This window comes from Oncorhynchus keta, chromosome 2, assembly GCF_023373465.1.
Source record: "Oncorhynchus keta strain PuntledgeMale-10-30-2019 chromosome 2, Oket_V2, whole genome shotgun sequence".
NCBI classification, from domain to species: domain Eukaryota; kingdom Metazoa; phylum Chordata; class Actinopteri; order Salmoniformes; family Salmonidae; genus Oncorhynchus; species Oncorhynchus keta.
The window spans coordinates 78,323,224-78,338,680 of record NC_068422.1 but is presented as its reverse complement, the minus strand read 5'-3'; the positions used below and the strand labels follow the sequence as shown (position 1 = coordinate 78,338,680).

The 15,457-nt window shown below is 44.7% G+C and overlaps 1 protein-coding gene across 1 annotated transcript in view; it reads left to right on the top strand.

Annotated features, from left to right (window-relative positions):
* wtip (WT1 interacting protein) overlaps positions 1 to 15,457 on the top strand; it is a 43,280-nt gene that overhangs the window by 15,829 nt on the left and 11,994 nt on the right. The window contains 4 exon segments of the mRNA XM_052484564.1: positions 1,877 to 1,978; positions 7,378 to 7,445; positions 14,807 to 14,869; positions 15,243 to 15,373. Coding sequence (XP_052340524.1) covers positions 1,877 to 1,978; positions 7,378 to 7,445; positions 14,807 to 14,869; positions 15,243 to 15,373 — 364 coding nt within the window.

Here is a 15,457-nt window from a genome sequence, read left to right as displayed (position 1 = left end):
CAGCCCCCTGTAGAGATGTTGTGTCCTGTAGGCGTGGTGACCCTGGACTCACCCCACCCAGGCTTTGACCCTGCGCTCACTGTGGAATGTGACCCCGGCAGAGGCCATCTTGTACGTGAGAGGAAAGCAGGGGAATCATTAGTCCAATGCTATGTCCAAATAGTTGTCACCGGCTGGGTGCCTTCCTTAGTAAGGGTTTACTATTAACCTAAAAAGAACCACGTAGATGATAGTGTCTAGTCCACACCTGTGGGTAATTCACCTTTTTTCCTCTACATTGTCTAGTGTTTGCAGGTCAGTGGTCGTCTGCAGCAAGTAATTATACTATCTGCGTCCGTTGCCCACTAACATAGCCCACTAACCTTTGCTGAGTCACTTTGTCATTGTGCCACATTAAGAGAATGCTTCCTGCCAACCCCTAACACCCCTGGTTAATGTATTTTTCATTTAGATACAACATAGATCAATGAACCTCACAGAGACAGTTTGGTCCAAGTACTGTATATACACCCTTTATAGATCATTGATGGAACATGGAAGTTACTAGCTAAAGCAGTTACAACAACGTGTACTTTACTGCTGTATGAAAGTAGGATTCATGATGAATATGTTGCTGATAATGGTTGGCAGTTAGCCTAGCGGTTAACTGTGTTGGGCCAGTAACCGAAAAGTTGCTGGTTCGAATCCCCGTGCCGACTGGGTGAAACATCTGTCAATATGTCCTTGAGCAAGGCATTTAACCTTAATTGGTCCTGTAAGTCGCTCTGCCTAATGACTAAAATGTCAATGTAAAATCATGATGATTATGTCAACAGATGTTAAACCTCTCTGGGATAGGCAGGACGCAAATGTCTCACCTGGCCAATTGCCAGGAAAAATGCAGAGCGCCAAATAAAAAATAAAAAATGCTATAAAATTCAAACTTTCGTTAAATTACGCATGTATGATACCAAATTAAAGCTACACTTGTTTTGAATCAAGCCAACATGTCAGATTTCAAAAAGGCTTTTCGGCAAAAGCATAAGAAGCTATTATCTGATGATAGCACAACAGTAAACAAAGAGGGAGTAGCATATTTCAACCCTACAGGCGCAACACAAAACGCAGAAATAAAATATAAATCATGCCTTACCTTTGACGAGTTTCTTTTGTTGGCACTCCAATATGTCCCACAAACATCACAAATTGTCCTTTTGTTCGATTAATTCCGTCGATATATAACCAAAATGTCCATTTATTTGGCACATTTAATCCAGAAAAAAAACTGTTTCCAATTTGCGCAACGTCACTACAAAATATTTCAAAAGTTACCTGTAACTTTGCCAAAACATTTCAAACTACTTTTTAATACAACTTTAGGTATTTTTAAACGTTAATAATCGATCAAATTGAAGACGGGTCTATCTGTTTTCAATACAGGAGGATCACAAACCAACACTACTTTTCAAGTCTTGCGCAACTCTCAAACAGTACACATAATGTTACCCTGTTTCTTGATGACCGTACTTCTTCATTGCACAAAGGAATAACCTCAACCAGGGGTGGTGGTGACATTCAGTGGAAGCGGTAGGAACTGCAAACAAGTGCCTAAGAAATATAGTTTCCCAATGAGAACTCATTGAACAGACAGTGACCTAAAAAAAAAAAATCTGAATGGTTAGTCCTCGGGGTTTTGCCTGCTACATAGGTTCTGTTATACTCACAGACATGATTCAAACAGTTTTAGAAATGTCAGAGTCTTTTCTATCCAAATCTACTAATAATATGCATATCTTATATTCTTGGCATGAGTAGCAGGGAGTTGAAATTGGGCACGCTATTTATCCAAAAGTGAAAATGCTGCCCCCTATTAACCTGTGTCTATTCCCTCCTCCAGGTATCTGTATCAAGTGTGGGAAAGGTGTATATGGAGCCAGCCAAGCCTGTCAGGCCATGGGGAATCTGTACCATACCAACTGCTTCACCTGTTGCTCCTGTGGTAGGTGTATATATCCCTCTGTCCTCTACTCCTACTCAGCAGCTGCATCATTGGCTGGCATCACAGATGTCCTGTATTTTCATTTCTTAGCACAACATTGATGTTGGTTGCCAGAGTGTCTTTGGGAGTTATCAGCAGAATGCTCTATTCTCTATTTGACAGGAACACGGATGATATTATGGAACGAGTGGGTTGTAGAGACGGCTGTTGAATCTGCAGTCAACCTGAAAAAAATGTGTTTATGCATGTTGTGTGTATGTGTATATGTGTGTGTAGGGCTGTCCTGTCACCTGACTCCAATTGTCCTCTCTAGTTTCAAGTGGAGACGAGGGTGAAGTCAGAGAGAGTTTGGAGTAAGGTTGCTTTCATTAATGCGCTGATGTACATGGATGCTGATCCCTTGGCTTTGGAAGAAATGCATATAATTGACATGTAATTGAATACATATACTTCCAGGTGTATTGTGTGGTCGAAGAATGAGGGGCAGTGTCTCTAATCCTGAGGTTTCTCTACAGATTCCGTTTGACCTGCTTTGAAAAGTGTACTTGAGTCAGACCAGAGAGATATACTGTAAGTCTGTTTATATTGGTCAGACATTATTGCCCATCTATAATGGTTTAAACAGTACAGAAAAAGAGAATCTATACCTCTCTGTTATTCAGCATTTAAATTAGTTTGGTGAAATCTATCCAGAAGTGAAGCAAGTCTTCCCCTTCTTATTCTAGTGGTCTCTGTATATAGATGATAACAGGCCATCTTGACTCTTGCGATGGTTTATTCCTAACGTAAACTCTGTGATGTATTATTGGGTCTCTTATGAATGGGAATGTTTGCTTTTTAGAGTGTTTTCAACCCCTCTGAGAAGTTTAGTTTTAAAGTGCCTGCAGATCTCTAAACACACCTAATGATGTATCAACTTATTTGTTGACAAACTGTTTTTGTTTTACTTTTTGACTAAAAGTCCACAAATGTTATTCTGTAAGTCAGGAGCTCCATAGCAGAGAGAGTTCAGTTCTCTGAGACATTGCTGGCTGGTAGCCTTGGGCTTTGTTTAACCATGCATAATTGAGCCCTCCTCTTGGCTTGCTCCTATGGTTGCACCCTTTTTTCATGAAATGGCCAGGAATGCAAACTACCCCCCTCCACTTCAGCCGGCCTTCCCATGAGGACCTCAATCAGACAGTCACAAAGTGTACCGGGCCTGCTTATCAGAGGGGGCCGGCCTGGCATGGGCTCTGAGCAAACAACACACACATAAACACACACACAGATAAGAGCATACAGACCGATAAACGCACACACACACACACACACACACACACACACACACACACACACACACACACACACACACACACACACACACACACACACACACACACACACACACACACACACACACACACACACACACACACACACACACACACACACACACAGAAATGTGTGCGTGAGTAATTACACGCTTACACACCACGCACACACTCAACCCCCCCTCCCCTACCCACCCAAACATACCCACACACACCTCCTCATTACTTTACTAGTCTCAACTATACAGTCATAAGACATACCTCTGTGACCTGTTTATTTCCTGTACTGGTGTTGACGCCCAGCTCCTGACTGGATCACCACCCACTTCCTCCTTCCACATGCCTTTTGTCTGCTTGCTCACATGTATCCATGCCTTTAATGGGGCACGCTAGTGATTAACTAGTTACATCTGTGTTACTGTAACACATCCTGCTTGTGCGTCTCACACCAACCAGGAGAAAACAGCCAAGGGCCTTGTATTTCTGAAACATGTTTATGATGCATTGTGGTTTCCTCAGTCACTCACCAGCTGCACCTGGCTGGCTGGCTGGCTGGCTGGCACAGGGCACACAGCTCAATGTTCTGCTGTCTGCTATGGGGTTCTGGCTGGGGAATTGTAGCTGGCTGAAGTAAGTAGAGTTAGCCTGGCTACTCCCCATATAAATATAATCTAGTCATTCTATTTCTATGCTACTCCCTCATCTGAGTGTAAATTGTGGGATCTGGCCACGGTTTTAAATGGTGTACAACAGCTTGGTGGTGTAACCCATGCTGCCTTTGGCGATGGTTCGACTACTTGATCATGACTTTCGCTGTGATTTAGTTGTGGGGGAGTTTCTAAGAGAGACTGAGTGGGTCAAGGTTTTATCCTAGCTCTTAATGATATTAGAGAGACTGGGAGATTCCGTAGCTTCTGGGTTTTCTATTTGAGAGATGTGCTTGTGGCTCTGTTGCTGTCTTAACTTGGCTGTTCTCTTTAAAGAGAGACTTACTTAAAAACAATTTGGAAACAGCAGCAGGTCAGCACATGCTCACGTTGCCGGGATCGAAACATTCCTGTCTGAAGTCCCGAGCAATCTGAGTGAGTCACTACCTCCAGCATCCTTCTTTTACTTACCACAGTAGTGGGCAGGCCCTCCCTCCGCCTCTCCCTCTCTGCCTCCTCCCCCTCAGATCCCCGCTGCCTGCCTGCAGGTGATAAAGGCCCACTTGTTCTGAGAGGAGAGAGGAGAGGAGAGGGAGGAGAACGGAGGAGAGGGAGGAGAGGGGGGGAGTGGGTGGGGTGGAACCTGAGAAAGTACAACATGCTTGATGTTTCCCTCCTACAGGAAGAATATGTAGATACTGAACATATGGGGATTTGGGTACAGTTGAATTTAAAAGAGATGGTAATTTAGGATTCACATTCATTTATTCACATTCTTGTCTTGGCTTAGCAACTATAGTTTTAAAAAAAGTTTCCTGTGGTCAACAGCCAGGTAATTAAAAGTCAACATAGTAGCATAGGGATTTTATAAACCATATGTTGGCATTATCATGGCCAGGCCAACTAATGACCTTGTGTAGTGAACTACTGTGGCTAGTCCTGGATCTCGAGGGAGAGAGTCTTAACAGTGAGTAACCTAACCACTGTCAGTTTGCAGACTCTGCACCTCACAGGGCACAATAACATACCTACTTAAACAGCAGAGGGGCCAGTGAGGACTGGAGCTCCACAGCCGAGCCCAAACTAAACCCAGCCTGCATCACACTGTTGTGGTTTTAGGAATTTAAGATCAGTGAGGGATGAAATCACTGTAACGTGAGGTCATTGTGATGTGAGGTTGTTGTCTCAATGGGGTTGGAGGGATGACACAGGTCCAATGACATGTCCAGATGCCAGGCTGGTTGGCACCAGGAGTGGCAGTCAGCAGTGCTACAGTACCGCCACCAGGCATCCATGAATGGTGCACAATCTACCACTCTGACTACATGATCACAAGACTTTGATTGCTGGAGTATGACTCACTAAGGATTTAATTTTTCCTCTGAGAATTATTTTATTTGACCAGTTTATTTGACCAGTGCGTTGTGTTTTAAACGTTGCTTGTAAATGTATTTGCAATTCTTATAGAATGTACTACTTATATATCCAAGCCTTTTGCCAGCTTTACGTGATTCATTTGTGGAATTTCCGTTGAATTGTTTAAAATGATTTCTGAAGGGTTAAATATCTTGCTGAGAGAATCGCTCCCATTATTTCAAGATGCACGGCCCTTTATGTGCATGTCTATGAAACGCAGCACTGAGTCATGGGAAACCTATGTTGGAGCTGTAAAAACTATGTACAGTATCTTGAGTGTAAAATCCCAATCAGGGAGCCATTTGGTCCTGAACTCCATGGAAAATGCCACATGTCCCACCGTGCTCAGGGGCTGTGAGCTGAGGAGAAGAGGAGAGGAGCCCTGAGCCCCAGCCCACTGCAGCCAACCCAGCACTTTCCTCTCCTGTGACAAAGGCTAGAGGGAGGCAGGGAGCCCTCCCCCTCTCTATGAGGGAACGAGGGAGGGAGGGTGGTGGAGGAGGGTTGAATGGGACCAACTAGTGACCTCAGGCAGAAAGAATGTCCCCGTTTGCTCAGGCGGCCCGCTCCCTTAGCAGAGCACCACAGTCAGCGAGAGCTGAGGGCTTTGTGTTTCACCTTCCAGATGCACTCGCCAGAGCAAAGGTCACCAGACAGACACACAGCAACATGCTCTGGCTCACTGGTGTGTTGTTGATTTGAATGTAATGCTTTTTATAAGTTTAGTCACTATGAATTAAAAGAGCTCCTCCTCTGTAGTCAACAGGAAATATGTTTTTTCTCTCTCGTCCAGCCTCCAACTCTAAATGCTAATAGTTCCTCGCTTTCAGTCTTAAGTCTCACCTATTGTGTGAACAGCATTCTTCGGCTGCTATAGCCATTTATGTGGGTGTTAATGTATTGCTATCTCCCAGAAATGTGACACTGTGTGTGAAATACAGTGATTGCATACATTTGGGTGTAAAAAGGGGGACATGTCTTTCCCAAGCCAGGACACCCATACAATCAATGGCAGCTCAGGACGGCAATTAAATCTGACTAATCCTGCAGATTTATGAGCTCCATGCGCTCTGTCTGCCAGGGTGAAGTCACTGCGCTGCCAGAAAGAGAAGAGACTGCTGCTGCCATTTAGTGCATTTGAATGGGCATGCATTAAGAGAAGCATCGCAGGGGGCGCAAAGGCCAGGGCCAGTGGGAGTGAGCAGTGAGGAGATCTTTCCTTTTAGGTGGAATTCCCTTTTATCCTGTGGAATTTACTGCTACTGTGCTCATGGAGCCCCAAAATTGTGACTTTGGGGAGGGACTGACTGTTAGTATGATCCTGCCTATACCAGACATGGGGAAATCCTTTGCTCAGGCTCCTGTATTTGGGCTGTGGTGGTGTGTGTGTGTGTGTGTGTGTGTGTGTGTGTGTGTGTGTGTGTGTGTGTGTGTGTGTGTGTGTGTGTGTGTGTGTGTGTGTGTGTGTGTGTGTGTGTGTGTGAGCTGTACACAATGGCAGGGGTGGGGGTGAGGAGGAAGGGGAGTTTGTAAAGCTGCTTGGACCTGGTCTGGATGGTGGGGCTGTATTGATTGTTTGCTGGTTCTAAGTAGAAGGAGTCCCATGGTGATCAATAGATGACCAGAGTATTGAAACAGTAGTGTGGACCTCAAATGAGTAAACCAACATTATGCTCCTATCATCTGCTTTAGTCACTGGTGTTTCCTGTTGACATCTGTTATCGTTGTGGCTTTAATGGAACAGAGAGGAGTCAGGGGAGTAGGAGGCAAAAAGTCAACTCCCATTACTGTTTATTCTCAGCAATACAGTTTTGTAAAATTTATTTAAAATATCATTAGGAGAACCCCTGGAGCATTTCAGCATTGCTCAAAAGGCTGGAAACACTATTTGATGTATTAACTTTCTTATAGCCTACGGGTTGGGTAAAATCACATAGCAACATTTTTACAGTCTTCACTTTGACAGGGTCTGATACAGCAACACTTCTATACCCCAGCTCACACACTTACTTCTCTTCTTCAGGGAGGAGGCTGAGAGGTAAAGCTTTCTACAACGTCAACGGCAAGGTCTACTGTGAAGAGGACTTCCTGGTGAGTTACAACATCTGTTGTCCCTGCATGCCTCCTTATGCACATGCATTTATGTGTATGTTATGTTCATTATGCAGATGTTCAGAGGTTGAGTTCTCCATGTCCTTCATACACACTCACCCCTCGATGACAGACTTGGGAGAGGAGCGGTTGCACATTCAAAACCCTCCAGAGAAAACAGACTTTCACTGCTACAATTAAGGTTAAGCACCACCCCTCAAATTCCCACTAATTTCCCCAAAATTTCCCCAAGGAGCACAATTACCCCACTGCTCTCATCCCATTACACCCCAGCACTTAGAATTATAGAGGGAGGCGGAGTGGCTGTGGGCAGCTGCAGGCCTCAGACGGCCTCCTGTATGATGTATCCATCTGCCCAGGTTGAACACAATGGGAAACAGACACAAGTTATTCGTATATTGATCTCTTATAGACGTCCATCAATCTATGATCAATGGGACCCAGGTGTTTTATAGCAGTCGTTTTTGTCTTCCAAAAAGATACAGACTTATTGTTTATTACTACTGAATTAGGTTGTTAGGTTGCAATTGACTTACTTAATGTAAATGAATCACTCCATTACACATAAACATTGCCCATTGGCCCCTAAAACAGACGTTCAATTGGCTCAGAGGATGAGTGCTAAGAGTGGTATTGGGTCTCCTCATACTGTAGATGTAAAGAATAGATCCTAAAGGGGTCAGGTGGTGGATGTGACTGTCACGCCCTGACCTTAGTTATCTATGTTTTATGTATTCTTTTTTGTCAGGTCAGGGTGTGACGAGGGTGGGTATGTGTGTTTTTATCCTGTCTAGGGTTTTTGTATATCTATGGGGTTTTTGTATGTCTAGGTAATGTAGGTGTATGGTGGCCTGAATTGGTTCCCAATCAGAGGCAGCTGTTTATCGTTGTCTCTGATTGGGGATCCTATTTCGGTTGCCATTTTCCATTTTGGTTTTGTGGGTTATTGTCTACGTGTAGTTGCATTTCAGCACTCGTGTTTATAGCGTCATGGTCGGTTTGTTATTTTGTTAGTTTGTTTAGTGTCCTTTGTTTTAATAAGGAAGAATGTATTTATCTCACTCTGCGCCTTGGTCTCATCGTTATGATGAACTTGACAGTGACAATCAATCAATCAAATGTATTTATAAAGCCCTTCTTACATCAGCCGATGTCACAAAGTGCTGTACAGAAACCCAGCCTAAAACCCCAAACAGCAAGCAAAGCATCGGCAGGGTAGCCTAGTGGTTAGAGTGTTGGACTAGTAACCGGAAGGTTGCAAGATGTTCAAATGTTCATAGATGACCAGCAGGGACAAAAATAATAATTACAGTGGTTGTCGAGGGTGCAACAGGTCAGCAGGACAGGAGTAAATGTCAGTTGGCTTTTCATAGCCGATCATTCAGAGTATCTACCGCTCTTGCTGTCTCTAGAGAGTTGAAAACAGCAGGTCTGTGACAGGTAGCACATCTGGTGAACAGGTCAGAATTCCATAGCCGCAGGCAGAACAGTTGAAACTGGAGCAGCAGCACGGCCAGGTAGTCCTGAGGCATGGTCCTAGGGCTCACATCCTCCGAGAGAAAAAGAAAGAGAATTAGAGAGAGCATACTTAAATTCACACAGGACACCGGATAAGACAGGATAAATACTCCAGATATAACAGACTGACCCTAGCCCCCGACACATAAACTACTGCAGTATAAATACTGGAGGCTGAGACAGGAGGGGTCGGGAGACACTGTGGCCACATCCGACGATACCCCCGGACAGGGCCAAACAGGCAGGATATAACCCCACTCACTTTGCCAAAGCACAGCCCCCACACCACTAGAGGGATGTCTTCAACCACCAACTTACCATCCTGAGACAAGGCCGAGTATAGCCCACAAAGGTCTCCGCCACGGTACAACCCAAGGGGGGCGCCAATCCGGACAGGAAGACCACGTCAGTAACTCAACCCACTCAAGTGACGCACCCCTCCTAGGGACGGCATGGAAGAGCACCGGTAAGGCAGTGACTCAGCCCCTGTAATAGGGTTAGAGGCAGAGAATCCCAGTGGAGAGAGGGGAAATGGCCAAGCAGAGACAGCAAGGGCGGTTCTTGCTCCAGTGCCTTTCCGTTCACCTCCTGGACCAGACTACACTCAATCATAGGACCTACTGAAGAGATGAGTCTTCAATAAAGACTTAAAGGTTGAGACCGAATCTGCGTCTCTCATATGGGTAAGCAGACCATTCCATAAAATTGGAGCTCTATAGGAGAAAGCCCTGCCTCCAGCTGTTTGCTTAGAAATTCTAGGGACAGTAAGGAGTCCTGCGTCTTGTGACCGTAGTGTACGTGTAGGTATGTACGGCAGGACCAAATCGGAAAAATAGGCAGGAGCAAGCCCATGTAATGCTTTGTAGGTTAGCAGTAAAACCTTGAAATCAGCCCGAGCCTTAATAGGATACATTTTTTTGGTTCTAGTCAAGATTCTAGCAGCCATGTTTAGTACTAAATGAAGTTTATTTAGTGTTTTATCCGGGTAGTCGGAAAGTAGAGCATTGCAGTCGTCTAACCTAGAAGTGACAAAAGCATGTATTAATTTTTCTGCATAATCTTTAGACAGAAAGTTTCAGATTTTTGCGATTTTACGTAGATGGAAAAAAACTGTCCTTGAAACAGTCTTGATATGTTCGTCAAAAGAGAGATCAGGGTCCAGAGTAACGCCGATGTCAGCTGTGTGTCATCCGCATAGCAGTGAAAGTTAACATTATGTTTCCGAATGACATCACCAAGAGGTAAAGTATATAGTGAAAACAATAGTGGTCCTAAAACGGAACCTTAAGGAACACCGAAATGTACAGTTGATTTGTCAGACAACAAACCATCCACAGAGACAAACTGATATCTTTCCGACAGATAAGATCTAAACCAGGCCAGAACTTGTCCGTGTAGACCAATTTGGGTTTCCAATCACTCCAAAAGAATGTGGTGATCGATGGTATCAAAAGCAACACTAAGGTCTAGGAGCACGAGGACAGATGCAGAGCCTCGGTCTGATGCCATTAAAAGGTAATTTACCACCTTCACAGGTGCAGTCTCAGTGCAAAAATGGGGTCTAAAACCAGACTGAAGCATTTCGTATACATTGTTTGTCTTCAGTGAGTTGGAGCACAACAGCTTTTTCAAACATTTTTGAGAGGAATGGGAGATTCGATATAGGCTGATAGTTTTTAAAATATTTTTGTAGTCAAGGTTTGGCTTTTTCAAGAGAGGCTTTATTACTGCCACTTTTAGTGAGTTTGGTACACGTCCAGTGGATAGAGAGAGGTTTATTATGTTCAACATAGGAGGGCCAAGCACAGGAAGCAGCTCTTTCTGTAGTTTAGTTGGAATAGTGTCCAGTATGCAGCTTGAAGGTTTAGAGGCCATGATTATTTTCATCAATGTGTCAAGAGATATAGTACTAAAACACTTGAGTGTCTCCCTTGACAAAGTCCCTAGCTTCCTCAGAGTATTGACCACCAGCTCTGCCCTGTCATCGGGGCAGATGGTCTGTCTGGGGGGGTTAAAGGGGAAGCCCGGAGTCCCCCTCCCCATGCACCCCTCACCACCCCATCTCCACCTGCTGCCTCTGTCCCACCATTACCCTCCCCCTCCTCTCATCAGGCCATGACCTCAGGGTCATGCGCTTTGCAGATGGTCACTATGGGACAAACATAACGATGGTAATGCATGTATAACTCACATTTAAATCCCTCATTGACTTCAGTGTGATATCTTATGTTCAAGTTACACATGTCTTACCTGGAGTTCGGGTACATCTCCTTGTGTTTGTGTGACTGTGGTGCAGACTTTTGGAGACCACCAATAGTAGAGAGCTGAGGACTGGATGTGTGCTGTACTCCTTCTGTTAGTATAGTGCTCTGATGGGTTTGGTTGAGGACAGGTATCGTTACAGCAATGCCACTGGTCTCTTATATACATCTCAACCAAGAGAGGAGACAAAGGAAAAAGGACCAACTCCTTTCACATCAATATAAAGAGACCAGTAGCACCCCCTATAGATGGTGTCATTTAGGCTGTACTCTGGGTCCCTACATTTAGGTCATAGTGTTAGGGGTTCTCAAACCAGGGTTGGGCTCAATTCCAATTCAATTCTTGAATTCACTTATGAAGTGGAGAATTTATGTTGAATTCAAATTGAATTGGAATTTACTTGGAATTAGATTATTTGGACTGTTAGAATTTAAATGGAATTGAATATTTGTATATTTCCCAGTTACTGGAATTAATGCACTTAGTATCAAAAATGGACTGTAGAATTTGTTTAAAATCATTTAAACTTGTATTTCTATATTTCCCGTATAGATAAGTAAGTTGTTTGAACAATGACATGATCAGCCTCTATTAGAATTTTTCAGGAAAATAATTGAATTGGGAATTGAATTATTGGAATTGACCTTACATTTAGGTGACCTAAACTGGGATATGCTTAACACCCCGGCAGTCCTACAATCTAAGCTAGATGCCCTCAATCTCACACAAATCATCAAGGAACCCACCAGGTACAACCCTAACTCTGTAAACAAGGGCACCCTCATAGACGTCATCCTGACCAACTGGCCCTCCAAATACACCACCGTTGTCTTCAACCAGGATCTCAGCGATCACTGCCTCATTGCCTGTATCCGCTACGGAGCCGCAGTCAAACGACCACCCCTCATCACTGTCAAACGCTCCCAAAACACTTCTGTGAGCAGGCCTTTCTAATCGACCTGGCCCGGGTATCCTGGAAGGACATTGACCTCATCCCGTCAGTTGAGGATGCCTGGTCATTCTTTAAAAGTAACTTCCTCACCATTTTATATAAGCATGCTCCGTTCAAAAAATGCAGAACTAAGAACAGATATAGCCCTTGGTTCACTCCAGACCTGACTGCCCTCGACCAGCACAAAAACATCCTGTGGCGGACTGCAATAGCATCGAACAGTCCCCGCGATATGCAACTGTTCAGGGAAGTCAGGAATCAATACACGCAGTCAGTCAGGAAAGCTAAGGCCAGCTTCTTCAGGCAGAAGTTTGCATCCTGTAGCTCCAACTCCAAAAAGTTCTGGGACACTGTGAAGTCCATGGAGAACAAGAGCACCTCCTCCCAGCTGCCCACTGCACTGAGGCTAGGTAACACGGTCACCACCGATAAATCCATGATTATCGAAAACTTCAACAAGCATTTGTCAATGGCTGGCCATGCCTTCCGCCTGGCTACTCCAACCTCGGCCAATAGCTCCGCCCCCCCCGCAGCTACTCGCCCAAGCCTCTCCAGGTTCTCCTTTACCCAAATCCAGATAGCAGATGTTCTGAAAGAGCTGCAAAACCTGGACCCGTACAAATCAGCCGGGCTTGACAATCTGGACCCTCTATTTCTGAAACTATCCGCCGCCATTGTTGCAACCCCTATTACCAGCCTGTTCAACTCTCTCTTTCATATCGTCTGAGATCCCCAAGGACTGGAAAGCTGCCGCAGTCATCCCCCTCTTCAAAGGGGGAGACACCCTGGACCCAAACTGTTACAGACCTATATCCATCCTGCCCTGCCTATCTAAGGTCTTCGAAAGCCAAGTCAACAAACAGGTCACTGACCATCTCGAATCCCACCGTACCTTCTCCGCTGTGCAATCTGGTTTCCGAGCCGGTCACGGGTGCACCTCTGCCACGCTCAAGGTACTAAACGATATCATAACCGCCATCGATAAAAGACAGTACTGTGCAGCCGTCTTCATCGACCTTGCCAAGGCTTTCGACTCGGTCAATCACCATATTCTTATCGGCAGACTCAGTAGCCTCTGTTTTTCAGATGACTGCCTTGCCTGGTTCACCAATTACTTTGCAGACAGAGTTCAGTGTGTCAAATCGGAGGGCATGCTGTCCGGTCCTCTGGAAGTCTCTATGGGGGTGCCACAGGGTTCAATCCTCGGGCCGATTCCCTGATCCACCTCTACGCAGACGACACCATTCTATATACTTCCGGCCCGTCCTTGGACACTGTGCTATCTAACCTCCTGGTTCCAACCTTGAATATGTGGACATCTATAAGTACCTAGGTGTCTGGCTAGACTGTAAACTCTCCTTCCAGACTCATATCAAACATCTCCCATCGAAAATCAAATCAAGAGTCGGCTTTCTATTCCGCAACAAAGCCTCCTTCACTCACACCGCCAAACTTACCCAAGTAAAACTGACTATCCTACCGATCCTCGACTTTGGCGATGTCATCTACAAAATTGCTTCCAACACTCTACTCAGCAAACTGGATGCAGTTTATCACTGTGCCATCCGTTTTGTCACTAAAGCACCTTATACCACCCACCACTGCGACTTGTACGCTCTAGTCGGCTGGCCCTCGCTACATATTCGTCGCCAGACCCACTGGCTCCAGGTCATCTACAAGTCCATGCTAGGTAAAGCTCCGCCTTATCTCAGCTCACTGGTCACGATGGCAACACCCATCCGTAGCACGCGCTCCAGCAGGTGTATCTCACTGATCATCCCTAAAGCCAACACCTCATTTGGCCGCCTTTCGTTCCAGTTCTCTGCTGCCTGTGACTGGAACGAATTGCAAAAATTCGCTGAAGTTGGAGACTTTTATCTCCCTCACCAACTTCAAACATCTGCTATCTGAGCAGCTAACCGATCGCTGCAGCTGTACATAGTCTATCGGCAAATAGCCCACCCATTTTTACCTACCTCATCCCCATACTGTTTTTATTTATTTACTTTTCTGCTCTTTTGCACACCAATATCTCTACCTGTACATGACCATCTGATCATTTATCACTCCAGTGTTAATCTGCAAAATTGTAATTATTCGCCTACCTCATGCCTTTTGCACACAATGTATATAGACTCCACTTCTTTTTTTTTCTACTGTGTTATTGACTTGTTAATTGTCTACTCCATGTGTAACTCTGTGTTGTCTGCTCACACTGCTGTGCTTTATCTTGGCCAGGTCGCAGTTGCAAATGAGAACTTGTTCTCAACTAGCCTACCTGGTTAAATAAAGGTGAAATAAAAATAAAAAAAACATTGGAATTGAGAGGATTTGAATTATCTCTGAATTCAAAAACTGACATACAATTAAAACTGAATTAAATGGAATTTACAGGGAGGATTTAAATTGGAATGTAATTTGTGAAATTAACCCCAACCCTGTCTCAAACACTTACAGGTGTCAAATTTAGCCATCCTCTTTTTTGTAATGCTACACTCCCAAGTCTCAACCATACACAGTTAACAGTCAAAATGTATCATTTTCCATTGCTACATGTTAGAATATTAACCAACCCAGTGATAAGTCTCTTTTTTTAAATCTCCCACAGTACTCTGGCTTTCAGCAGACGGCAGAGAAGTGCTTTGTATGTGGTCACCTCATCATGGAAATGGTAAGAAATAACCTAATACGGTAGGAGGGCCTGCTAGATAGTGATAGGAGACAATCAGCAGAACAGTATGCCTGTCCCTCTCTGGGATCTCTCTTTAGCAGTACTGTATCTCTGCTCGACATGTGGCATCATACCTCCTAGTTTAGGTTTGTTTCTGTATCTGAATGCCAACGGGCTGGTGTGATTGACTCCTATTGAGAGGCCTCAATCTCTAGCCTTACTGTTATCTGTGTGTGTGTGTGTGTGTGTGTGTGTGTGTGTGTGTGTGTGTGTGTGTGTGTGTGTGTGTGTGTGTGTGTGTGTGTGTGTGTGTGTGTGTGTGTGTGTGTGTGTGTGTGTGTGTGTGTGTGTGTGTGTGTGTGTGTGTGTGTAGATCCTGCAGGCACTGGGCAAGTCCTACCACCCTGGCTGCTTCCGCTGTGTGGTCTGCACAGAGGGTCTGGACGGAGTACCTTTCACTGTGGACGTGGAGAACAACATCTACTGTGTTAAAGACTACCACACGTAAGGACATGTACTCTTTAAATCCTGGTTTGTGCTGAAACTGATATAAATTATACAGCATGTACCAAGTCTTGGCTTCTATTC